Source organism: Manis pentadactyla, chromosome 5, assembly GCF_030020395.1.
Source record: "Manis pentadactyla isolate mManPen7 chromosome 5, mManPen7.hap1, whole genome shotgun sequence".
Taxonomy (NCBI): Eukaryota; Metazoa; Chordata; class Mammalia; order Pholidota; family Manidae; genus Manis; species Manis pentadactyla.
The window spans coordinates 157,535,446-157,562,457 of NC_080023.1; the positions used below are offsets into that span (position 1 = coordinate 157,535,446).

Here is a 27,012-nt window from a genome sequence, read left to right on the forward strand (position 1 = left end):
TAACACACAGAAATCTGTGGCTTTCCTATACACTAACAATGAACTAATAGAAAGAGAAATCAGGAAAACAATTCCATTCACAATTGCATCAAAAAGAATAAAATACTTAGGAATAAACCTAAACAAGGAAGTGAAAGACCTATACCCTGAAAACTATAAGACACTCTTAGGAGAAATTAAAGAGGACACTAACAAATGGAAACTCATTCCATGCTCTTGGCTAGGAAGAATTAATACTGTCAAAATGGCCATCCTGCCCAAAGCAATATACAAATTCAATGCGATCCCTATCAAATTACCAACAGCATTCTTCAATGAACTGGAACAAATAGTTCAAAAATTCATATGGAAACACCAAAGACCCCAAATAGCCAAAGCAATCCTGAGAAGGAAGAATAAAGTGGGGGGGATCTCGCTCCCCAACTTCAAGCTCTACTACAAAGCCATAGTAATCAAGACAGTTTGGTACTGGCACAAGAACAGTGCCATAGACCAGTGGAACAGAATAGAGACTCCAAACATTAACTCAAACATATATGGTCAATTAATATATGATAAAGGAGCCATGGACATACAATGGGGAAATGACAGTCTCTTCAACAGATGGTGCTGGCAAAACTGGACAGCTACACGTAAGAGAATGAAACTGGATCACTGTCTAACTCCATACACAAAAGTAAACTTGAAATGGATTAAAGACCTGAATGTAAGTCATGAAACCATAAAACTCTTAGAAAAAAACATAGGCAAAAATCTCTTGGACATAAACATGAGTGACTTCTTCATGAACATATCTCCCCGGGCAAGGGAAACAAAAGCAAAAATGAACAAGTGGGACTATATCAAGCTGAAAAGATTCTGTACAGCAAAGGACATCATCAATAGAACAAAAAGGTACCCTACAGTATGGGAGAATATATTCATAAATGACAGATCCGATAAAGGGTTGACATCCAAAATATATAAAGAGCTCACGCACCTCAACAAACAAAAAGCAAATACTCCAATTAAAAAATGGGCGGAGGAGCTGAACAGACAGTTCTCCAAAGAAGAAATTCAGATGGCCAACAGGCACATGAAAAGAAGCTCCATATCGCTAGTCATCAGAGAAATGCAAATTAAAACAACAATGAGATATCACCTCACACCAGTTAGGATGGCCACCGTCCAAAAGACAAACAACAACAAATGTTGGCGAGGTTGTGGAGAAAGGGGAACCCTCCTACACTGCTGGTGGGAATGTAAATTAGTTCAACCATTGTGGAAAGTAGTATGGAGGTTCCTCAAAAAGCTCAAAATAGAAATACCATTTGACCCAGGAATTCCACTCCTAGGAATTTACCCTAAGAATGCAGCACTCCAGTTTGAAAAAGACAGATGCACCCCTATGTTTATCACAGCAGTGTTTACAATAGCCAAGAAATGGAAGCAACCTAAGTGTCCATCAGTAGATGAATGGATAAAGAAGAGGTGGTACATATACACAATGGAATATTATTCAGTCATAAGAAGAAAACAAATCCTACCATTTGCAACAACATGGATGGAGCTAGAGGGTATTATGCTCAGTGAAATAAGCCAGGTGGAGAAAGACAAGTACCAAATGATTTCACTCATCTGTGGAGTATAAAAACAAAGGAAAACTGAAGGAACAAAACAGCAGCAGAATCACAGAACCCAAGAATGGACTAACAGTTACCAAAGGGAAAGGGACTGGGGAGGATGGGTGGGAAGGGAGGGGTAAGGGTGGGGAAAAAGAAAGGGGCATTACGATTAGCATGTATAATGTAGGGGTGGGGAACGGGGAGGGCTGTGCAACACAGAGAAGAGAAGTAGTGATTCTACAGCATCTTACTACACTGATGGACAGTGACTGTAATGGCGTTTGTGGGGGGGACTTGGTGAAGGGGGAAGTCTGGTAAACATAATGTTCTTCATGTAATTGTAGATTAATGATAAAATGAATTTTAAAATTTAATGTAGTCATACTATATAAAACTAAAGCAAATAAGTATTGATATCAAGTATACAGCAAAATTAAAATTTTGTTCTCAGTTATAAAAACAAAGTTTTTTTAAAGTATTAGTGTGCTTTCAATGTTAAAAAATTGCAAAAAGTTTTTAAATTGTTTTATCAAAGTAGTTTCTCATGCTTAACATTTCAATAAATTATTTAAGTATTTAAAATGAAATCTTAATATTAAAAGAACTAAAAGCTAAATTTAAATAAATAAATAAATAAATAATGATGGTGAGTCTCAGTTCTCCTGTTCTCAACTCTCAAATGACTCCAACTGCTGAAGAATGAGATGCACCCCCTTTTCCACGGCCTACCAGGCCCTGAATAATCTGGCCCCGAGTACTGTTCTCTCCTTTGCCCACAGGGCTCCAGCCACACTGTTCTGGTTATTCCTCAAACTCGCCCAGGTCACTTCTGTGTCAGGGTCTTTGGCTCAAGTTTCCAATTCATTAAAGACTCTACTCAATGTCACCTCCGGAGATGGCGCTCCTCTGACCAGTGTATCTACAATAGACCAACCTCTCAATCTATGCCAGGACTTTGCTTCATTTTTCTTCCTGGTACTTATCCCTATCTGACTTTATCTGTCTATTTCCTGTTTCCCTTCACCAGTATGCAGTCTGTATGAGGCAGGGGTTTTGCTTTTACCTCCAGTGCTTAGACCAGAGCCCAGCACGAGAATGTGCTCAATAAATACCTGGAAACAGAAGGGAAAGCTCAATACTATAACCACAGACAAATGGGACTCTGTATTTGGTATAGGATAAAAGTGGCATCTGAAACCAGAGCGAGGAAGGTAGACTCACCAACACAGGGTGGTGGGACCACTGGGAAGCCATGTGGAAAAATAATGAAGTTGAAGATGGCGGATTTTTTACAGGTATGTAACTTGGCCCCCTCTTAAAACTCCACTTTCAAAAAGCATAAACCCAAAAGAAAGAAGAGAATGGGAGAGGGGACCACAACAAAATTTTTGAGGGTAGAAAATAAATGAACAAGTACTATTAGCAAAACCAAGCAAGCAGTAAGAAAAGGTGAAAATTTAACCCAATTTACACCCAGAATCCTTACAAGGCTCAGAAATTAGTGGTACCTCTAGAAGGGGACATGAAGGTAAGACAGTAGAGGGGGGCCACTATAGGAAGATTGATAGAAGAGGGTTTAAAAAGCAACTTAAAAAATAAAAACAGTAGAACCCTAGATCCCCTGCCAACCTTCCCCCCACTCCCACCCCTCATGGCTACAACCCAGATCCTGGCAGACCAGAAATTTATTTTTAGGAGAGAGTAGAAGGTCCCTGGACAGGTGGACACAAGGCACAGGAGACACAGAAGAAACCAACAACAGGATTATATGAAATCACGTTCCGGCTGTTGAGGAGGTTCAGACCCCAGCCTTCCTCTTTTACCCAGCCTGGGAGCACTGCCAGCAAGGCACGGAGCTCATGACAATAAATGGTGAGATCTCCCCAAACAGGCTTTCATCCCCCACCAGACCCCCAGAACTCCTAGCACAGTGGAAAAAATACACTGTCATCAGAGCATATCATCAAGAAAGTCCAGTTCACTAAGGCTGAGAGGAGGTTCTAGAAATTTCTAGACAAGGAAAAGCAGGTCATATACAAAGTATCAGTACTCAGAATGACTGGGGACTTCCCAACTGCAACACTGAAAGCTGGGACACAACAAAGCAATTCCTTCAAAATCTGTTGAGACTTCTGGGTACATGGCCCAAAAGAATCGAAAACAGGGCCTCAAACAGATATTTGTACACCCATGTTCACAGAAGCACTATTCACAATAGCCAGAAGGTAGAAACAACCCAAGGGTCTACTGATGGATGAATGGATAAACAAATAGTTCATACACACAGTGGAGTATTACTCAGCCTTAAAAGGAAGGGCGGTCTGCTACAAGCTCCAACATGGATGAACCTACACTAAGTGACGTAAGCCAGACACTAACGGGCAAACGCTATGTGGTTCCACCTATATGAGGTACCTAGAGCAGTCAAATGTGTAGACGCAAAAAGTAAAATGGTGGTTGTCGGGGGCTGGGGAGACGGGGGAAAGGGGAGCTGCTGTTCAATGGGGACGGTTTCAGTTTGAGAAGACGAGAAAGTTCTAGAGATGAACAGTTGGTGATGGTTGTACAACAATGTGAATGTAGTTAATACCACTGAAGTGTACATCTAAAAATAGTCAGAGTAGTAAATTGTATGTCAAGTCTATTTTTCCATAATAAAAATAAATCTGAAGAAAAATTATTACCGGCTAAACTTTTCTCATACACTCATGGGAATGTATGAGAATTTATCCCACAATTGTACTCATATGAAATGATAGAAGTCTAAGGTTACTCACTGTAGCATTGTCTGTGATACCAACGCTGGAACCAACCCAAATGACGGGACAGCAGTGAGATAACGTTATTTCCGTACAAGGGAAAAAGAGGTAATTGCTGAAAACAATGAAGCTCTTCAAGAATGGAGAGAGGTCCCCAAGATACACTCCTAAGTATAGAACAGAGTGCATAAGGTATCATTCCCTAAAAAGCCTCTTTAAAGGTTTTATTTCAGGGTCAAATAACATAGTGCTTCTATTAATTAATTGCCTGAAACACCTCTAAGTCTTTTTTTCTTACTTTCTCAGGTATATTCTTTGATTATCCTTCATATGGCAATGGCTTTGTGACATCATTTTACAGAGAAAAAATAAAGATGACTCTGTCTTCTAACATGTACATTTATAATCATAAAACTGCCTTCTTAAGCACATTCCTGACAGAAGAAAATTTCCATTTTCAATAAGTGTTGATAAGAACTGAGTCCTCTGCTTCCATTTTTACAGTCTTTATGATTGAAATAACTTTCCATAGATCAGCTTCTGACTCCAGATGCTTCAAATCCTGTTTACCTTCCTTTATGTATGTCCATCTGGGGCAGATGCCACAGGACACCTTTGTATGGTGATACCACCTCTGTTCCTGCAACTTTGTTTTTTTTTTTTTTTTTTGTAGATAATTATTTTTTATTGAAGGGTAGTTGACACACAGTATTACATTACATTAGTTTCAGGTGTGCAACATAGTGATTCAACATTTATATACATGACAATTCTAGGTACCAGCTATCACCATACCAAGCTGTTACAATATCTTGACTATATTCATTACATCCCAGTTACTTATTATTTTACCACTGGAAGTGTGTACTTTTTTTTTTTTTGGTGAGGGCATCTCTCATATTTATTGATCAAATGGTTGTTAACAACAATAAAATTCTGTATAGGGGAGTCAATGCTCAATGCACAATCATTAATCCACCCCAAGCCTAATTTTCGTCAGTCTCCAATCTTCTGAGGCATAACAAACAAGTTCTTACATGGAGAACAAATTCTTACATAATGAATAAGTTACATAGTGAACAGTACAAGGGCAGTCATCACAGAAACCTTCGGTTTTGCTCATGCATTATGAACTATAAACAGTTCAAATATGAATACTCATTTGATTTTTATACTTGATTTATATGTGGATACCACATTTCTTTCTTTATTATTATTATTTTTAATAAAATGCTGAAGTGGTAGGTAGATACAAGATAAAGGTAGAAAACATAGTTTAGTGTTGTAAGAGAGCAAATGTAGATGATCAGGTGTGTGCCTGTAGACTATGTGTTAATCCAAGCTAGACAAGGGCAATAAAACATCCACATATGCAGAAGATTTCTCTCAGAACAGGGGGGGTGAGGTTCTAAGCCTCACCTCTGTTGATCCCCAATTTCTCACCTGATGGCCCCCCTGCGACTGTGCCTGTCTTAGGTTGTTCCTCCCTTGAGGAATCTTACCCGTCTCTGGCTAACCAGTCATCTTCCGGGGCCATACAGGGAAATGTGAAGTTGGTAAGTGAGAGGGAAGCCTTATTGTTTGAAAAGGTTAGCTTTTTACTTCTTTGCATATTTATGCCCTGTGGCTTCCATGCCCAGCATTTGTCTTGAGGTATCTTTACCACTTGGAAGAATTATGATACTCGGTAAATTTGATATGAGGCACGAATTCTATTTAAGGGTTGTAATTAGGAAGGATGTTCCTGCAACTTTGTGTCATGGCAGCCTTTCCTTTCAACATCACAGACTGACATCTGACCAAGAGCAAAGTTTGAACATTAAAACAAAAACAAAACAAAACAAAACCCAGCTTAGAAAAATGTCAGGCAAACAATAATCTTGTGGGAAAAACGACCTGCAACAAATAAGACAAACATGAGATGAGCATCCTTAGTACTGAGAATAGTTTGCAGGTCAAAAACTCATGAAGATCTCAAGAGATACGGAGGTAATTCACAGGTGACAAATGTCTGATAATCATGGACTTGTAAAATACTCAATCTCACCAATAATAAAAAACGCAGATTAAAAGAATTGAAGGCCATTCCTCAGCCATCAAATGAGCACAGATCAACACAAACTTGCAAACACTTGATGTAGCTAAGGACTGGGTAAGACAAACCCTCCAACACTACAAATGCTGTCTTGGAGGGCCCTTCAGTTCATATGCCTTAAAAACAGTCTTACTCATTGTCTCAGTAATTCCACTCCAGAAATCTATTTCAGGAGATTTTCAGAATTGCAAAGATATTTATGTATGAAATGCTAATTGCAGCTCTGTTGAAAATTGGGAGAAATGTAAATAAGAGGAAGGAGAGAAAACACCTCTTGGGATGTGTGTCTATATTTGCAAGTGTTTACACGAACGTGGAGCAAGGGGGGAGGATACGTACCTGTTATCACCCCTAATGCTGGAAGGTGGGGATGGGGGGTTATTCACTTTTCTTTATATCCCTCTGCATTGTTCAACTTGCCATGACTAACGTGGTGTGTTTGCTTTTGTAATTTAAAAAAAAATGCTCCAGGAAGTCAGAAATTTCCACACATAAAAAAGATAAAACCATACTAAATGGAATCTGATCCCCATCTATCCTAACACTCAGACCCTAATAAAAAGAGCGAATTTAAAAAGTACAGTCATTAGGTCTCCCAGGGCCCACAACAGCCAACTCTGACCAGTACAGCCATGATTAGAGGTGTCCATACCTAGCAGTTTATGGGTAGGAAAGCAGGTTACCAGAAAAAACAAAAGGGATTTTTTAAACCTCCAAATTAAAGCACAACATTCGTGACTTAATCTGTGTCTAGAAGCAGAGGGCATCAAGAGAGGAGACTGGCATGCCTACCTGCAGGTCATCACCACATCCCTGCCACACTGACACCCCAGGTTCAAATGCTGTGACTTGGGCCCATTCAAAATATCCCACTGGAACAAAGCTTAGCCTGGCTGTTTAAGAAAGCCATGAAGACATAAAAAAAAATACAACTTTTGCATAATACTCCTCACCACTTAAACTAGCAAAGATAGTAAAAAAAAAAGATAAGCCCCAGTGTTGCCTCAGCTGGCAAACAGGTATTTATATATATGCTGCTTTCAGAAACATCTCAGCCTTAGACGATAGAAGGCCAAAGAAGAAACAGACCCTTCAGGGTTATCATGTTCAACTTCTCATTTTTCAGAGGAAGGAAAAGAAACTGGAATTCAGATTGTCAAAGGCCACGCAAGTTATTAAAGGCAGAGCTCAGATAATCTGATAAATGGTACTTGCTCTTCCATAAGCACTGAGCATTAAACACAAATGGCTTTCACGTCATTATTTTCTTTGAGCCTCACCAAAACCGGATGTTTCCGCAGCTGAGAAAACTGAGGCTCAGTGGGTTTCGGTGATTTGCCTACATCACCTGGCTGGTAGCTCCAAGTCTCATACCCTTTCCACCACCCAGCACCGTTGCCCAACCCATTATGGCAGCCTAGGCAATGTGTTCCCCAGCTTCAAGCACACAGCCTGTCAAGTACTAGGCACTCAAAAATTAGATGAATGAGTCAATACCCAACAACTACGAGAAAGCTAAGCAAATGGTGGGTGACCAACAAGATACAACACGGTCTTTATGAAGGGAGATGTTGGTAAGCTGAAATCCACATTCAGTGAAAATGCAGAAGCTCACATAAGAGGGCCACAAGCCTCCTAGGCCTCCAAGACAGGCCTCCACCTGTTTGGCCTCAACTTCCCAGAGCTGCCTCACCTGATCACCCTACCTCCCATCTCTTCTCAGCCAGTCTCAGGAACCCGCAGGGGCTCCCTACTGTCCACAGTGCCAAATCCAAATTTACCCTGGCCTTCCCAGGCCCCACCAGCTGACTGAACCCAGCTGTTTCCTGAATTACTCACTGACCCTGGCCTTTCCTGACTCTTCCCCTGACCCCCCCAGAGCCCCTCCTTTGTGCTGCCAGATCCAGCTTTGACTCGTGGTGACTCCCAGTGAACACTGGTTCCTTTACCCATTTCCATCAACCCCACATGAAAAGGGCAGCAGCGTTTTTTTTTTTAATGAAAGTGTATTTACATGATCATTTTTTTGAACTTACGTGATAACCAAGGTCACTGGAAACAGACACAATCAACAGGGACCCCATTATCAGACACTCTCATTAGGGTTTCCCAGTATAGAGGCAGGAATTGCCTTATGCAAACTATCCAGTCCCTTTTTGGGCCTATGCGGCCTTGAGTTCTTGACTCTTCCTAAAATGGCCCCCTGGAGGCAGCAGGATAGCCTGGGCTCTGATGCACCCCCACCTCTCCCTCCCCTCTGAGCCCCACCCCAGAGCTGTCCCAGAAGTCAGCACCCCAGGTGCATTATCAGGCAAGTCTCTTTTTCTCTCAAGGACCCAGCTTTTTCATATGTGAAAAGGGGGAAGGGGAGAGCAAAACTGGATGGGAGGAAATTAACTCCTCAGTTAGAAAAGGTTTTCCCCGTGAAAGCTCTCACCAAGTACATCCAAAGCTCCTTTCGCTGGGAGTCTACAAACCATCACAGCAAATATACCTCAGCCATCCCCTCAGTTAGTGCACACAGACTTACTCACTACAACATCCCACTGTACCGAGGTCCCAGAGTTGCTGTAAGCGGTCAGCTCTCGGGTGAGGGGTATGGAGTGGTTTGCAATTTTCCACCCAAATGAATGGTGCTGCAAAGAACAATCTTGTATCAGCACTTACCTTTGTTCTGTGATTATTTTTCACCCCAGATTCCTATAAGTGGACTTACTGGCTTAAAGGCTGCACACATTTTAAATTCTGATACTTACTAGTTGAGAAACCTTACATGGTAATTCTCAATCTCTACCTGTACGTAGGTTTTACCTGGGGAATTTTTTATGCTTGGAAATTCTGACACATTACAGCCTCCCTCTACCTCCCAGCCTTCCCGCTCCCTTCCCCCTCCAGGAAGTCTGGGGAGGGTCTCTTGGAGCTGCTTTGTTATCAAGCTCCCAGGTGGCTCTGCTCCAGGTTAAGGGGAGAAAGAAGCTGATCCCTTCGGTCTACCCCAAGCTCTACTCATCGAGCACAAGGGGAAGCACTGGCCTAAGAGGCTGCCACTGCCTGAATCTGTCCCCTGCAAATTCTCTGGCTCCAGCCAGGTCCCCAGTGACTTCTCTAAAATGGGTAGTCAGCACAATGCCTGGTGCCGAGCGCCAGGGACAGTCACATCTCCAGGCTCACCTGGCTGCACCCACCTTCCCTTCCAGGCCCCCCTTCTGAGGGCCCCTGCCGCACACGAGCTCTCTGATCCTAGTGGCCATGATTCAGGGTTTTACCTTTCTTACCTGAGACTTCCCCAGCCTCCCTTTTCCTCTCAGAAGGCTCCCATATGGTGCACTAAATTCTCAAGAAATTATTTCGGGGATCCATTCTGGGCCTCAGTTTCCTCATCTTTGAAATGGAGAGTGCTGGGCAGTGGCACTGACAATCTTGGTGCTGCTGTGAGAGGGGTGGGGTGGCCAACTAGGTTCCAAGCATTGCAGGGAAGTCTGGCTTCAATGGGGGAGTCCAGGTGCACCTCAGTCATTTAATCAACATTCTGATGGGCTTAGAGCCTTTGGAGAAAATTCCATTTCTTTCAGAATTCTCCATTGTTACAGTGCAATTAAGACCAAAAAGTGTTTCAAGTTTCAAGGTTCCTGATTTCCAAGCTCAGCAGTCCTGGACATCTGGGACCAGATGAGGAACAGAGGCCCACAAAAGGCCTTGCCCAGGTCCAGGCTGACTCTATGCTGGGCTGTGGGAGGCAGTCTCCCCAGAAAGTCGGGCGGGGGTTGGAGTGGGGGGGTCAACAAGTATTTCACAGTATGTGGTACAGAAAGCAAAGAACAGGGAAGAGAGCGCTGGCAGGGCTGGAAAAGGCTAAGGGCAATGTCCAGGAGTTGGGAGCTGCCGTCAGAGGAAAAAGAAACCAACAGGAGCGCTTGGAGCGCCTAGACGAAAGGGCTCCCTCCTAGAGCCTGTCCCAGCAGGGTAAGGACTCGGGTTCCGCTGTCAGACCCACCTGGCTGAGTGACACTGTTGACCATGACAAGACCTCTCTGCAGCTCATGAGTAAGCCAGGGACTGATACACAATCACACCTACTCCACAACCCGAGGATTAGACAGGAGGATTTACACAAGAAGTGCCTAGCTCTGCGTCAACTGTTACACACTCCTTAAGCATTGGCTGTTTTTACCTCTGGCTGCTACTTGTGTGCCAGACCCTGGGGCTATGTGCTTTCGGGTTGTGTACGGGGCAGCCTTCTACCCGCTTCTGCGGGTCCTTGAGGGCAGAACAGCCGTCGCCTTCGGAGCCCGGTTCTTACCAGCTGGGGGTAATCCCCGGAATAACTGGGCCTCAGTTTTCTCTCGGTGCAATGGGGACCACCACACCTCCGGCGGGAAATCCTAGTGCAGCGGGCGTTCTTAAAAACGTCTGGATTTGCATTATTTCTCCTCTCAGCAATGGCCCTTCCAGCGAGGAGCACACAGTAGGCGCTCCGGAAATGCTCTCCAAAAGGGGGAACGAACACTTCCTGCCCCTGAGAGAGCGGACTACCCCGGTCCGGTTCCCATCGCTCCTCCTCGGAGGCCATGTGGCATTCCTGAGGGTGGGGGTGGGCTCAGGAAGAAGGTGCCCTCACGGCCCCGCCCCCTCCGGGCGCGGTGGGCGGGGCAAAGCCCCTCGCCGCCGTCGGCCCGCCCCACGGGGGGTGGGCGTAGCTGGCCACGCTCCGCATAAAGTTTGTTTTCTGCCTCCGGGTGGGTGGGGGAGGGCGAGGAGAGCGCCGCGGGGAGGAGAGGGGATCTGACGTCAGGCCGCGAGGTGCTTTCCAGCCGCGAGCTGTCAGGCCGAGTGTCAGGCCCGGCAGGTACGCGGCGCGGTCCTCCAGCGCACCCCTTCTCCTGCCAGAACTCCCGGGACCGAACCCAAGGCCGCGTGGACGGAAACCCGCTCGGGAAAGTCAGTGCGGGCCGCAGGAGTGGGACAGATGGGCGCGGAGGCGCGCGGACAACTTGGAAAGTTTCTTTTTCTCGGAGGGCGGGGGAGGGGGCGTCGTCCGACGCATGCGATTGTGGGTGTGTGAGCTCCGGTGTTTTGAGTCCCGGCCGCGGGGTGCTAGCGGGGGCTGGTGGGAGGCTATCCTACCACCCGGCAGGAAGCTTGTTGGGGGCCCTTTTGAGGGGCCCACGCCCTTGGATCCCACTTCGGGAGAGAGCCGACCCTGCCCCGAGCTGGGGTGAGCGCGCGGGGGTGGTGGCGGGTTTGTTTGGTTTAAAAAGTGCACGTTGCTAACCGCCGGCTGCTCCCCCCACCCCCGCCGCGGCCGAACCAGGGAGGGGGCCGCTGAGAATGACAGCTGCGGGTGGGGGCAACGGGAACGGCTCGGAGCTGGGGAGCCCGCGCGAGTTCCCCTTTCCTTTGGAACAAAGGAAAGTCTGTCTCTGAGGCATCTGTCACTCCCAAGCAGGCCAAGGAAGCGGGGCGCGTGGGGCCGGGGACCCGAAGAAAGTTTGTGCGCGCCGGGACCCTCGGGCAAGCCGAGCGTGAGCCGAGCCTCCAGCGGGGGAAGCGCGCAGCGTCTGAGGCAGGGGGCGGCCAACATGGAGTCTGGGCGCAGGGCTGCGGTGGGGGGGCGGTGCGGAGGTGGGAGCCCAGCCCCCTCCCCTCCCCCTTCGGGCCGAGTTCGGAGCACAAAGCCGAGCGCGCAGGCTCGGCCAGCCCCGCGCCCCGAAGAGTCAGTCTGCGCCGAGCGGCGGGGGAAGGGGGTGGAAACCAAAGTTTTTCCTGCCTCGGGACAGACACGTGAGTTTTCTTTCTTCCAGAGCCCTCGCCCCACCGGACCTGCAGGCCCGCCAGGGGACTGGATCGCCGAGTCTTGACGCGGGCAGGGGGCGCTGAGGGGTGTGGGCGTCCCGAGCACAGGCTGATTCCTCTCTGCCCCGGGAGCCATGTGCTCCGATTCGGTCTGGGCCGCGGGGGAGGCTGCACGCTTTGTGTGAACTGCTGGGAATGCAGCGCGAGTGCGCGGCCCGGGGGAGTGTCCGGCTGAGCTGGGGGAGTTGTCAGAAAGTTGGTGCGGGAGTGTTTGTAGGTCCGCGTCGTGGAGCGTGTAGGAGGGCACACCGGGTGTTGTGTCGAGAGGGTGCAGCCACAGACCAGTTAGGTTAAGAATTGATCGCTGTTGTGATGACGTCCGGAGTTTTCCCAGTCTAAGAGATCGTGGGTGGGTGGGTCCGCTGGAGTTCATGGGTGGGCAGATATCTAGGAAAAGGGCTGATTGCGTGGGTACCAATTGTTCGCGCTAGATGTGGGGTTTGTAGACAGTGTGTGTGTGCTGTATTTGTGAAAATCATTGGCGTTCCAGGGGCTGAGCGTTGGTGCCTGTTTCAAAAGTGCTGTAGAGTTGCCTAGTGTGAGGGTTTGAGTGTAAGGTGTGTATGTGGGAAACCTCAACTGTATGCGGACTGGCGAACAGGACACTATGGTGGAGAGGTCTGTGTAGACTGAGGGGTCATCCCCACGAGTCACCCCTGGAACCCTGCAGACTGGGATTTGGCTGGCAACCAGGGTGGAATTTGTACAGATAACCTTGAGTAAACGTCTCACAGCCTGCAAAGGGCTGCATCCCTGAGCCCAGATCCTAACTGCCCTGGCCAGCTAAACCTCAGAAACTTGACCTCAGAAAGCAGCCTGCAGTCGGTGCTCTCTGAGGAGTGGCACTTCCAGCCGATGCCTGTCTTGCTTCCAGGTGGCCTGGCTGGGAGGGCAGACCCTTCCCTCGAAAGCCTGGCCTAGTCAGCCCAGATATCTGGGCTCAGGCCCAAGTTGAGGAAACAAAACCTGGAAGATGCCAGAGTCTTGGCCCAGCCTGCTGTGGAGCTGTTAAAAGGCTGGGGAGGGAGGAGCCTGGAGATTCTGGCATCAGCTTGGGTTGGATCTTTTGGTTTTAAAATGTAAATCTCTTTTGGGTGTGTGAACCAAGAGTTTGTTAGGGATGGGCAACTGAGTTGGGGTGTCTAGGGAAATGCCTTCCTTCATTTGACAGGTGAAGAGGAGGCTCAAGCCCAGAGAGGAAGAACACTTGCTCAAGGTCATATGACCAAATTGGAGAGCCCAGGTTTCAGGTTTGCTTATTTATATGGATTTTTGATTAGTTGATTCCAGGACCAGGCCATGGGCTAGATGACAAAAGAGTGTCTGAGAGACCACCAGTAGGGATGACTTGACACTCTATCTGCAAGGGTACACAGACGTGCAGTAGAGGTTACATGGACCGCTACAGGATCATGGTGATTGATAGATTTTGCACACTCCTAACTGGTCTTGGAAGACCTGGGAGGCAAGATAGTATAGAGTCGGGGGAAAAGCAGGGGCAACTCTCTTGCTCCAAACCCTATTTCCAGAACCATGACTTGAAGGTGAGGGTTTTTTTTGGTAACAGTTTTATTGAGATGTAATTCTCAAGTACCATACAACTTACAACTTACCCATTTAAAGCAAACAAATCAGTGGCTTTTAGTGTATTTACAACTACAAAACCATCACCACGGGCAATTTTAGAACATTTTTGTCCCTCAAAGGAGATTCCATACTCTTTAGCTATCACCTTTCTATGCTGCTTCAGCCCATCCTGAACATTTCATAAAAATTGAATTGTACATGGTTTTTGTGACTTGCTTCTTTTATTTAGCATATTTTTAAAGTTCATCCACACTGTAGCATGAATTGGGGCTTCAGTACTTTCTGTGACCTAATAATAACCACTGTATGGACAGCCACATTTTGTTTTGTTTATCCATTCACCTGTTGGTGGACACTTGGGTTGTTTACACCTTTTGACTATTACGAAGAATGTTGCTATAAACATTTGAATACAAGGTTTTGTGCGAACATAGGTTTTCATTCCTATCACATGGTAATGGCCATGGTATCTTGGATGGCTTTCTTAATCTCTCAGGGCCTTGGTTTTCTCATCTATAAAGTAGTAGTGATAACAGTGTCTCTCCTACAGTGGATTTGTTAGGATTGAATGAGATAATGAATGTAAAGTACTCAGTACAGAGTGTGGAAAACAGACATCAATGATTACTATAATTATTTCTAGTCTGGTACTTACTGTTAGTGAGCTGCCGTTTATTTTGTTAGTCATCTACCAGCCCCATGAAATGGAGGCATTTTAGACTCATGGCTTCTATCTTGCCCAGGCTATGGTATGGCTTGAGACTTTGAATTGCAAGTCCCCCGTTTCTGGTGTCCCAGGCTCTAGTAATGGAGTGTCTGAACACTACAAAAATGGTGTGGCCCTGCATGATGACAATGTCCCTGTCCCCTTTGTCACTTATTCCAGGCTTGCCCAAGGTCCAGCCTAGCCTCTAGACACCATGTCAGACAGTGATCTGGGTGAGGATGAAGGCCTCCTCTCTCTGGCAGGCAAGAGGAAGCGCAGAGGGAACCTGCCCAAGGAATCCGTGAGGATCCTCCGGGACTGGCTGTACCTGCACCGCTACAACGCCTACCCCTCAGAGCAGGAGAAGCTGAGCCTTTCTGGACAGACCAACTTGTCAGTGCTACAGGTAAGGTGTGGGCAGCAGAAGACCTGGCTTCTAGCCCTGTCCTAGTCCTGTCGCTCACTGGATGGCACTGGACTGGTCACCTCCCCACCCTTGGCCTCAATTTCTTGGCTGAGATGAGAACACCCACTCTCCCTGCCTCGGAGGAAGACAGCAAATGACATGAGACCATTACAGCTAGATTTCAGATTTTGGAAAGTTCTGAAGAGGTAAAAAATGCTTATTAATGTCTGGGTGTCATCATTAACATAGGAGGGTGTGAAAAAAGGCGTTGTGTGGCTGGGTTTTGGCTCTTCAGCCTGAGAGATGCTTGGGTGGCTCCTTGGCTGCAGGAGGTGACTGGTGATCTGCAGTGCAGTTAAGAAATGAGTTGGAATCACAGTTAAGGAGAGAGCAGAAGTCAGATGTTCTGGGTTCAAAACTCAGTTCTGCCACATAGGAGCTGTGGACCACACCTTAATTTCCTCACTTGTAGAGAAAGGGTTAGAATCTCCCCTCTGGGACTGAACTGTTGAGAAAAACACCCCAGATTGGACATGGAAGTGGTTTGCACATGAGCACACTCAAAAGACTTATCCACTTCTTGTCAGAGTTTAAGGTAGTAACTCCTTTGAATTGCCCTGATTGGTGACCTTTAGGTGTTTCTGGGTTTTTATGGTGCTGAGGCAGAACACCTTGAACTACCACTGTGTAACCTTGCCTCCTTTTTGCCTCTCATCTGTCTGAGAGACACAGAGCAGGCCCTCAGCCTAGCAAAGGCCATCTACTGGTGCCCACTGCTCCCTTCAGAGCCAGCCAAGCTTCTCTCCCAAGCACCCCTGCCTCCCTTTACACCTGTACCGTTTCTTAACCCATTGCATCAATCCATGGTGCTTGCTCTCCCTCCTGCCCTTACCCAACTCTGAGCCTCCCGTATCTTCCCAGCTCCAGACCCCCCTCCATGAAGCCTCACAGTGAGTCTTCAGTCCCCAGAACTTGTGTCACCTGACTTTATACTCCTGCACAGTGGTCAGTCGGAGTCTGTCTGCGAGAAAGGCTCTAGGTTACAAGACCCTCAGATCCCATCTTCTCCACTAGAGGAAGCCTGAAGCTTCACCAAGTCACTGCCTTCCTCACCTGAAAAAGGGAGAATGTTTACAGCACTTTCCTAGCACGTAAGGAGGAGGGCCTGAGAATTCAAGGCTCACTGTGAGGCGTTTGGCACAGAGCAGGTGTCTGTGCTCTCTCTGTCATGCTCATCTCTCCTGGGTCACAAGCCTTGAACTCACCCCATGAGTTTCGCAGTGCCTCACATCTCACTGTGTACTGTTGAGCACCCCACTATATCCAGCTCTATGCTGGGCAGAGTTGGGATCCCAGAGAGCAACCACACACATTCCTACCCTCAAGGAGCATCTAGCCTGGAATGGAGTAGCAGGGGAAGACCTGGCCACTGATATTTTCAGAAAGTGATCCCGGCTGGGACAGAAGGCAGCAGAGACTAGGGGCAGGGCTTCTGAGCCAACCCAGAGCCCTCAAAGGACCCCCAAAAGAGGTGGACTTGAACTTACAGATGTAGAATATCGCAGGTCAGAGGCTGGAGCCTGAGAGCAGTGATCACCCAGACAGCCTCTGCTGGTCCTCCAGCCTTGTTCCTTAGGTCCATTCTCTTCAACACGGAAGTATAACTCTGACTGTGTCTCTGGGCCTCTGGGCCTTCTCCCTTGGCTTCTTTCTGACCCTGCTCGCCTCATTTAAGCATTTTCTCATGAAAGCATTCCTTGACTCCCCCAGCCTAGGTTTGAGCCTGCTGCTGTGTATTCCCAGTGGGCTTTGTACCTGTGCTGTCAAACCACTTGTCACACTGTATTGAAATTGCTTTTTGTCAGGGACACATTCTCAAATATGATTTATGTACCGACTCTTTTTTTTTAATTTTTTTATTAAGGTATCACTGATACTCTTATGAAGGTTTCATATGACCAACTCCTTTTTTAAAGAAAGTATTTTTCATCAGCCCACCTCCCCCCAAGCATGTTGACTTGACTGATTGATTCATTATCACATCACTTCAGCATGTACAAACAAAACTGGGTAAAAAAAAACTTACTGCTTTTTGCTCTTATGCTCAATTTTACAACCAGTCTTCCAAAGGAAATAAATGTGAAACCAACGAGATTCCACTACCTAACTGCATTAATGTGGAATGGGTGGTGTTTGGCTGACTGGGCTGTGGAGTATAGAATGACAGGCACTAACTCGGGAGTGGAGTAAGTGTGGGTTGTCAGAGGCCACAGTGTTCCTACTCACTATCAAAATGTAAACAGAAAACCAAAACATTCTTGTGGAAAACTAGTGGACCCCTAGGATGACATATCGCCAGGTTCCACTTAGAGAAATGTTAGGTATGGGGCAAGGATTGGCCGCTAGAGACTTCAAGGAAGGGCACTGGGTCCCAGCATCCCGTGGTGGGAGGGGTTCCAGTGGAGGCCCCTCTGCTCTAGGTCATGTTGAGAGTTCAGGAGCAGTGGGGGGCATTTGGCACTCCCTGATGGAAATTGTGCCAAGAATCCCAAAGAGCTCCAGCCAGACACTTCTGCTTGGAGGTCTCACGGCACCTTGATTTCCTGACTGATGACAGGTAACTTCTGCAGGGCGGCTCCTTCCTTTTTCTAAGGGGTTCCTCCCGAGATAACCCTTTCTCACCTTATTTGGTCAGTCACTGATTCCTACACATTTACCCCTGAAGTATTTCTTTTCTACCCTGGTCCAACCTGTCATTGTCTGATCACTTGTCACCTTCTCCTCCCTGCTTCCCCCCACTTAGAACCCTTCATTGTCTCCCACCAGCCTGGTGACATCACCTGTCCCTGTCTGTGTAGCAGGCCTGTCCCTGGCCCATCATACTGCTGCCACACTGATCAGTCCCCAAGATGACTTGCCCCCACCCCAGACTCCGCACCTGTAGAGGAGCTGTACCCTTCCACAGCACCAGGACTAAGTCAGCATTTTGGACACTTGACTGTCATTGCTTTTCAGAACAGAGGCCTAGTCTTATCCACCATTATATCCCAAGTGCTCAGTTAATTCCCGGTATCTGGTACGTGCTCAGTAAGTAATCGTTGAAGTGAAAAAATAAAAGTGTTGGAATGTCCACAGACAGGGCCTCAAATAAAGAAATATAGTGACTCCTCAATCTGGAAAAGTTAGCTTAAGTCCCTGGAGGCAGCTCTCTTTCTTGATTTAATTTTAGAAATTTGTTTATCAAGAACATTTCCAAATATCCACAAAAGAATATTATAATGCACCCCTGGTACCAATCACCTGGCTTCAGCAAGCATCAACAGTTTGCCAAGCTTGTTTTCTCTCTCTCTGGGGACCTCTTATTGTCCCCTTTAACCAGGAGCGATCTCATTAGCAAGTCAATGAGTCATGTAACTAACTGGTTTGCTGGTACTTGCCTGGGGCTAGGCAGTTGGGAGAGAGACCAAAAAAAAAAAGTCATTTATGGAGTTCCACAGATCCCTGTGACACCTTCTAAACTCACTTTATTACTGTGGTTTCTGGCTGTTCAAGGGGTAGGGAGGGAAGGGAAGCGTGGCAGGGTGGGTGCAGGCCCCATTCCTTCACCCTGTAATGCTGGGTGGGGGTGTCCCTGTGCCAGGCCCAGTGTTTGATGCTGGAAACAGGGCAGTGGAATAGACTGTCCCTGCCCTTGGGTAGTCTCCTGGGGGAGAGAAGACATTATTTAAAGGATTAAGAATTCAGTGTAATTAATTTCCAGCATGCTGTCAGCAGAGCTGCCCTTTTTGTTAGGAAAAGCTGCTCGCAGGAAGTCGCATTTGAATGGAGTCCTGACAGGCCAGAAGGAATGGGAGGTGAGGGGCAGCAGTCCCGCTGGTAAGGGCGCGAGGCAGGAAAGGAGCCTGGCCCTGCCTAGCGCAGGCCGAAGCAGTAGTGAACTGCGGCGCGCAGTGGTCCACCCCGGCCCTCAAGATCCTTTGTCACGGGAAGCTGTTCTCTTACTCTGGCTCCAAAGCTAAGTGCCTCCCAGTTCTGCCCCCTGGCAACCTCTGTCTCCCTACCTCAAGGCCATTCCTTTTTGCTTGCATGGCTTGCCCTACAAGGACAGGTTAAACCAGTGGGTTAAATCACTAGTTGTTAAGCCTGGGCAGCAGAACTCTGGGGAGCTTGTTTAAAAACACACATGCTGCCTCTGCCCCCGCCCTCACCAGATCTATAAAGTGGATGAAAAATAGCTATTTTTTAAAAACTCAAGGTGATTCTAACACAACCCCAGCTGCCTTTAAGAGCACCTGGATATAGGGGGGTTCACAATACAAATGGAGGTACTGCGATGTTTGAGAAAGGTCTCTCTCCAAGGCGTTCACTTCTCTCCCCTCTTGTACTTTGGTCTTTTCACAGCTGAAAAGATACTAAAATTACAGCATTTGTGTTGCCTTCCTCAAATGCCCTGCTCTTATCCTCATGGCCTTCATCAGCTTCCTGGTGCCCCTCCCACTCCCATTTGCCACAGTGATTCCTCCCTCATCCTTCATCTCAGCCACTGATTAAAAAAATACTGACAGGGCAGCAGCCTTTCAGAGACGGCCAGTTTTATGGTAGAGACAGGCTTTCAGGCACCCAGCCAGTGTTTTGCCGTATCAGTTTCAGAGTTCACATTGGCATTCGCATTCTCCCCACCACCTTCCCAAGGACCCTGAGTGGAGGCAAGTCACGTGTTCTCCTGACTCAGGCATGGGCCAGGTGCTGGAAGAGGCTAGAGAAAGTCCTGATAGCCCATTAGCACAGCTGGTGCTGGTGGCGAGCTCAGGCCTCCTGCCCTGGCCAAGCCCCCCTCAGCTGTGCATTTCTAAAGAAGAAGAAGACAAAACACACAGCAGGCTGCCAAGTTTCCTTCAGATCAGGGTGAGCATGTGGGGGAGTGGGTATGTATGTGGGGGGCGGTGGCAGTTCTGCTGTTCTCTTCTCAGAATTATAAGCCAAAACAGGAGGCACAGCAAAGGGCTAGGTGCCCACACAGCTGTTAGTAAACGCTCAGGTTCTCTCCAAGACTGCTTTCTCAACAAAAACACTTTTCCCTACTTCACTTGACCCAGGGCACTGGGACCTGAGTGGTTCCTGCGTTCGGTGGAGAGGTGCCGCTCCCCTGTAGCACAGGTAGCTGAGCAGGCAGCTGCGGGATGGAGGGATGGAAGCGTCTGAGCAAGAAGAAAAGGCCTCAGGCTGACTCCCTTCAATCCTTTCTCTCGACCTGGCACCAGGCTGTCTGGATCAGATCAGCCTTTGAACTTACAACCTTGAGCGAGTTACTGAACCTCTCAGCGGGGATCTCTGTTTCATGAATGGTTCAAATGCAGATCATTACAGGACCTGTCTCATAGGCTGTTGGGGATTAAATAAGACATCAGATGGGAAGTGTTCGGAACGGCACCTGATTTGTCTTGTTTTTAACAAGTGTTTGCTTCCAGGATTATGATTCAGCTCTCTGTTTGGTAAGTCAGAGAAAGCACAACAGTAGGGGCCAAAGCCAGGGCACCTGGGTTTGAATCCCAGCCCTGTACTTGGATGCTTTGGGCAACTTCTTTCATGTCCTCGAGTCCCGGTTCTCTCTTTAGGCCTTTGGGGACACTGCTTACTACCTTCTAGGCTTGTATGCAGATTAAACAATGCAAGTAAGGTGGCTGGCATGACATTTAGTATCAAAGGTGCTTAGTTCCCTTCCTGCATTGCACCCCACTACTCCACCTTACCTTTCCTTGGGGCTCCCCTGCAGCCTAACCAAGAGTCAACTCAGCCAGTATCTGATGGTGCTTGATGTCAGGTGTGCTCAGTTGGGCTAGAAGGACCATAGACCTGAAGCAGGTAAATGAGAATCCCAGGAGCAGGATCCTTCCAGCCTGGAACAGAAGGGAGAAGCCACAGAAAGGTTCCCAACCTGACAAGGCCAGGGGCCTAGTGCTGTCCTGAGTTGCCTGTGGAATGGGTGCAGCTTCAATCTGCTGGGAAACGAGCCGTGTCAACTTGAGACATCAGCTCCTGTCATCAGTGGCTGTCCCTTGACTGGATAGAGGTAGGGAGAGTCCACAGAAAGATGGTGCCCAAGGACTTGCCCAAGAAAGGTGATAAGCAGAGGTAGAAACTGGTGCAGGATCCCTGAGGAGAGCTGGGCTTCTGGTCCATTCAACAAACATTAGGAGAATGTTACGCATTGCTACAGCCTACATAGTTCCCAGCATCCCAGTACATGGGAGGTAAAGGAGGTGATTCCTGTCTTTTTCCCTTTTTGGCAGCTGGTACCTGCCCTGTAAAGTGTCTGTTGATAAACTGATAGGAGAGAAGGGATAGGACCAGGACAAGGACTTGGAGTGTAAAATTTAGGATATGTCACTGTGTAGGCCCATTAGTGGTTTACCATGGTGTTCTGGCCTAGTGGGGTCAGCCCTGCCTGCTCTGTCAGTTCCTTAAACCAAACCCTTTTCCTGCCTCAGGACCTTGGCATTTGCCTCGTCCCTCTGTCTAGAATATTCATTCTTCAGCTTTCCGTATGGCTGGCTCTTTATCTTTTAGTTCTCAGCCTTCCCAGACCCCTTATCTAAGGAAGCCTCTCTTATCTTTATATGCTACCCATTATTCCTGGGTGTTTCCTTCCTGGCACTTATTGGTGGCTAGTCACCATATATTTGTTCATTGCCAGTCTCCACAGCTAGATGGACTGTAAGCTGCGCAGGGCAGAGCGCATGTCTGTTTAACTCACAGAGCTATCCCCACCACAAAACTGGGCCTGCCAATAGTAGTAAGCACTCTGTAAGAACTGAGTGAGCACGAAGCTTTGAAAGGGAGACCAAGGAGAAAGTGAGAAGTTTTGACTTGACTGTTCTAGTGAATGAAAAAAGCTGGGCTCTGGGGCCCTGTGACAGACAGCCTGAGGAAGATTCGGAGAGGAGGGGCTCCCACTCCTCCACATGCAAAGGCCCAGGACTGGGGAGTGCTGGCTGGAGTTGCAATATTGTTTGACTTTGCTAGGCTGAGCTTTAGGTATGTTCATCAGTAAAATGGGAGTTGACCAAACTTACAGGGCTGATACAGCCGTAAAAAGAAAATTGTGTAAATGTACAGTGCTTAATAAATGGCAACTACTGGTAAATTCTTCTCAGCAAAGGCTCCCAGAAAGACGCCTAGATGTGTGGCTCTCCACACCGCCCATGCACCACCCACACCACCGTGCCCTACACATTTCTAATGTTTCTCCTCTCCTACTTCTGAGTTGACTAGAAAGTGATTAGGCAGCTTTTCCCCTATGGTGGCTCCTCCAGCAGAGGCAAGAGGGAGAGAGACTTGGGAAAAATTATAGGAGGTTTTATTTGCCTATTTAAGGAAGTAGTCACTGTTTTAAAACATTTTGTATTTATGAGCTTATACCAGCCACAGAGCTAAGAAACTGTTTTCTAGTCTAATCTGTAACTGTTTCTGAATACTGCCTAGGTGAGCTATTATAGAATTGGTCTTGCCACATCTCCAGGACATCAGGAGTACATGAGAGGAAACGAGTGGTTTACTTTTTAGATGGTCAAGAATGACGCCACAGTTAGGTGCCTGCTGCTCTAGGCTATGCAGACACTATTCTAACACTTCCTGAACAGTTATCTGTCCTCCTGGCATCATTCATTTATGTACAAAAAGAAACTGCCAGGCCCTGCACCAGCCATAGGTGAATAGAGATGTGCTTTGAATCCATTTCCACTGCTCTGGACCTATCTCTAATGTTAGATCAACCAAGACTTAGAGGAGTAGGCATTCTCCAGGTGGATGAGAAGGAATGTGATGTACAAAAGGCATGAAGCTATTTTAAAAGGGGGCGGGGGGCGGCCTGCATGAGAGTTGGTGAGCAATTTCACATGCTAAAGAATATAAGGCTGGAAAGGTAGGCCATGGCAGGGGAGGTTTTAACACCCAGACGCCGAGTCTGGACTTGATTCTCTAGGCAGTAGGAGACAGAAGGCAGTATCTAGAACAGGAACAGTTACTGAATTTTGGATAGAAGTGACAACCAATGAAGAGGCTGAATCGGGAAAGCTATGAGGCTGAGGGTTGTTAAAAAGTCCAGACAGATAGGAATCAGGGTGCTAGATAGGTCTTGGCTGTGAAGCATACCACTTAACAGAAAGAAACGTCATGCCTCATGCATAGGTCCAAAAAGATTAATCTAAACAATCAGACAGGAATGGGTTAAGGTTAATGGTAGCTTCCTCAGCAGCTTGTAGAAAACAGACGTTAGGATGTTAGTTGAATGCACATTCAGCCTGGAGCCACTGACCCTGCTTTTGCTTGGAAATAGTAATTTTTCTTCCACCAGACAATCCCCTGGTGTCTTGTGGTTCTTTCTCTGACCTGCTGCAATACTCAGTAACAGTAACAGAAAATTAGGAGTGAATCATGCTTGGCACCATCCCCTTTCCTCTTTTATACTATACTCCTTTATCCAACAGGGCACCAGGCCTTCATTTCTAATTTCCCAAATAAATCAAACATTTGTCATCTTCTCATCACTTCCCTTAACATGACTTGAACTACTAACCTTTCTCCCTGCTTCCACCCTATTCTCTACATAGCAAGTTACTTATTTGCTTAAAAGCCTTCTACAGCTCCCTATCATCCTTAGAATAAAGAACCAGCCTCCACTGTAAAAGGTAACCTCTAGTTACCACTCTGAGCTCCAGCCAATACAGGCCTGCCTTCTCTTGAGTTCTTCATAGGCACTCTGCTGCCACCTGCCACTGGGTCTTTAAAGAGGCTGATGCCTCTAAATTCAATGTTCTCCCTTCCTGCCTCCCACCTAAATTACTGCTGATCCTTCAGTTCTCAACTTAACAAGCCAAAGACACTACTACCGAGTCCAGAAAGACCAGATTGGGTCTTCCATCATTCTAACAGCACCTCTGCACCTTCCTTCACTGGCTGAATCATAGTTGCAATTTTACATTCCTTTGCATGGTTTCTTCTGTAACTCTCTCAACCCAACATAAACCTCTGAGGGCTGAGATTATGTCTGTGTTGTTTGCTGCTATGTTCCTAGGGCCTGGAACATAGGTTGTTTCAGTGCTGGTTTTGAATGAGTGAACTGATCAGTTTTTTATTTTCATTTCAGATATGTAACTGGTTCATCAATGCCAGGCGGCGGCTTCTCCCAGACATGCTTCGGAAGGACGGCAAAGACCCTAACCAGTTCACCATTTCCCGCCGCGGTGGGAAGGCCTCAGATATGGCCCTCCCTCGTGGTAGCAGCCCCTCAGTGCTGGCTGTGTCTGTACCAACCCCCACCAATGTGCTCTCCTTGTCCATGTGCCCCATGCCACTCCACTCAGGCCAAGGAGAAAAGCCAGCAGCCCCACAAGGGGAGCTGGAACCCCCTAAGCCCCTGGTGACCCCTGGTAGCACACTCACCTTGCTGACCAGGGCTGAAGCCGGAAGCCCAACAGGTGGACTCTTCAACACGCCACCACCCACACCCCCAGAGCAGGACAAGGAGGACTTTAGCAGCTTCCAGCTGCTGGTAGAGGTGGCACTACAGAGGGCTGCTGAGATGGAGCTTCAGAAGCAACAGGACCCGTCGCCACCGTTACTGCACACTCCCATCTCCTTAGTCTCTGGAAACCCCCAGTAGGCATCTGCCGACAGGGGTGCTCAAGGCTTGAGCTGGCTGTCCTTGGTTTCCATTTTGGTTCCCCCTCACACAGAGGGTTTTCTTTGGATCACTGCCAAACATTGGGATCATCTCCTCTGTCCAGAGGTCTTCACAGGAAGCTGCCGGCCGATGTCAGCACACTGGGGTAGGGGCCTTTCCTCTGCTGACTGTGCCGATTCTCCAGGCCTCCTTAGTGGTGAGACCAAGAGACTGGAGACGGGCATGGCGCTGCTGCTTCTCCAGAGAGCTCCCAGGCCACCTTGTTCCAGCCTGCTCTCCTGGGCTGGGCACAGGAAAGCTGCCAAGTTCAAGCCTATCCTGGGTCCAAGCTGCCCCTGAGCCGGGCCTCTTTGGTGAGGCAAGTGTGGACATTCCAAGTTCCTAAGTGTGAACAAAAGAAAAGAGGAACCAGCAGATGTAACAGAACCGACTCCAGTTGAATGTTTAGGTTTTCACCAAACTTTGTGTTTATTTTTCCCTTTTTGCTGTGGTTTGCATTAATGGTAGTAGTTAGTCCAGGTGTGGGAGGGCGAGAGGGCATTGCGTGATGAGTTTGATGAACTGGGAATGACCCAGCACTGCAACTGGTGATTGTTTTACAAGGAGTATTTTTATTTGGGGGACCAGCTAAATCTCTGCAAAATTCCAAATGGTTGTTTATTGTTGATTTGGTTGACCCAAAAAAAAGCAGAGAAAAGTTTTATGGGCTTTGGCTTTCTGCCTCAGGCACAGAAGGAGATAAAGCCACAGCCAGAGAGAGGGTCCAATAGAGAATCTGACCAAACCTAGGCGCAGCACAGGGAAGGATGATAAAACCAGAGGTGTTTTGTTTTTTTATTTTTATTTTTACTGTATGGGGGGGTGGGGGAAGTAAGCTAGACTGAGGCAGTGGGGTTTTTTTTTTCCTCTTTAATGTTTTCTCCTTCTTTATCCTTGAAAGCTTTGCCCTGCAGCCTGAGTTTTGAATTTCTTTCGGAACTTGGATTACTTGGGCCAGAATATCAAAAGCTCCCATAGCTCCCACTTGGAGAGAAGTGAGCCATCTACTGGTCAGGAAGCCCTTTTAGCTGACTGACATGGGCAGCTTTTCCCACGACGGTGGCAGGAAGCTATTCCTGGAGGAAGCAGAGAATGGTGCCCCCAGCTGCCTGAGGAACTGCCTTCAGAGGAGGCTGGGGCTGGCAATCGGTTAAGCCTGTTTTGCTATGTCTTTGTGTTGCACCTTTCTTTAAATTGGAGTTGCAGAGGCCTCTGCTCTCAACTTCACAGTGAAACAGATCAAGGTCTTATTCTCCCTCCGCCTCCCTGTTTTTTATTTTGCTGTTTCAGTGCTGACAGCAACACCCCATCTTCATACTCTAAGAAACACTAATCCTAGGTTATTGTTAGCGGAAATATTTTTTATTCTGAATGACATTGTTACTGGGCCAAAAGACAGGTCAGAAACCAGCTTGTAGTTTCCTGAAGCTGTAAGGTTGGGCACAAGGAGAGAGTGTGCCTAGGTTTATCTGACTTGGGTGGGCCTGGCCAGGAAAAAGGCAGCGACGTGTGCTCTGTCCTTTCTGGGGTGACCCCTGAAGCCTTTAGGGAGTGTCCTGACCACCCATTGCTGAGGGAGTGGGCATTGGTTCTTTAAGGAGAGCTTTGCTCTCCACGAGTGAGTGAATTTCCTAGGTGCTGTCTTTTGCCCCCTTCCACCCTCCTCGCATGCCCCCGGGGATCAGGGAACCTCACCCTCCTGAGGCCCAGCTAGGGAACCAGGTGAACAAGCAGCTGCGGTTTGCCCAGCCTCTTCCACCCCACCTGTGTCTGAGTCCCGCTCTTGTGTGACTGTTAACAGACCCTTGTAGCAGGGGACTCGGGATGTGCATAGACTAGGGTGCGGTTTTTCCTTCCTACAGTGCACTGAGCAATGGAGACTGAGGGGTAAGGAGCCATGCTGCTGAATTCTGGTTGGCATTCCCCCCCTGTGCAAGATGGGGACGCTGGGCAGGGAGGCATTCTCTGCCTGGTTTGGTTGTGAGGAGGAGAAGCACTGTTATCCAGTTGAATTATTTGAGCAAAATCTACTGTAAATAACTTGTTTTTGTCTTTGGTCAAATAAAGTTGGTTTTGGTTTTGGTTTTTGTTCTCTTTTTTGAATCAGATCAATTTAATGTAACCCTGGGCCCAGCGTGAGGTGGACAACTACTGAGTTTTTTACTCAGCCTCACCTCTTTTGCCCTCTCTCTGTTTAGTAGCCACCTGTCAGTGCTGTGCACCCTGCATCCTTACTTTCCAGGCCTAATTCCATTCCATGTCCCATATACCACACTGGAGG

At 47.5% G+C, this 27,012-nt stretch overlaps 1 protein-coding gene across 9 annotated transcripts; it reads left to right on the forward strand.

The window, feature by feature from the left end:
* The first annotated feature begins 11,207 nt into the window (after positions 1-11,207).
* Positions 11,208-26,813, forward strand: TGIF2 (TGFB induced factor homeobox 2). Of its 9 annotated transcripts, none has more exons than XM_036902376.2 (4): positions 11,286-11,304; positions 13,483-13,554; positions 14,785-15,010; positions 24,156-26,813. In XM_036902376.2, exons 3-4 carry the CDS (start codon positions 14,819-14,821, stop codon positions 24,669-24,671), a joined length of 708 nt encoding a protein of 235 aa, XP_036758271.1. In that variant the 5' UTR covers positions 11,286-11,304; positions 13,483-13,554; positions 14,785-14,818; the 3' UTR covers positions 24,672-26,813. The 9 variants fall into 9 exon arrangements, with proteins under 9 accessions (XP_036758273.1, XP_036758268.1, XP_036758271.1 ...); XM_036902375.2 differs by lacking the exon at positions 11,286-11,304 and adding an exon at positions 11,338-11,396; XM_036902378.2 differs by lacking the exon at positions 13,483-13,554 and having other exon boundaries at positions 11,208-11,304.
* Positions 26,814-27,012: the final 199 nt, after the last annotated feature.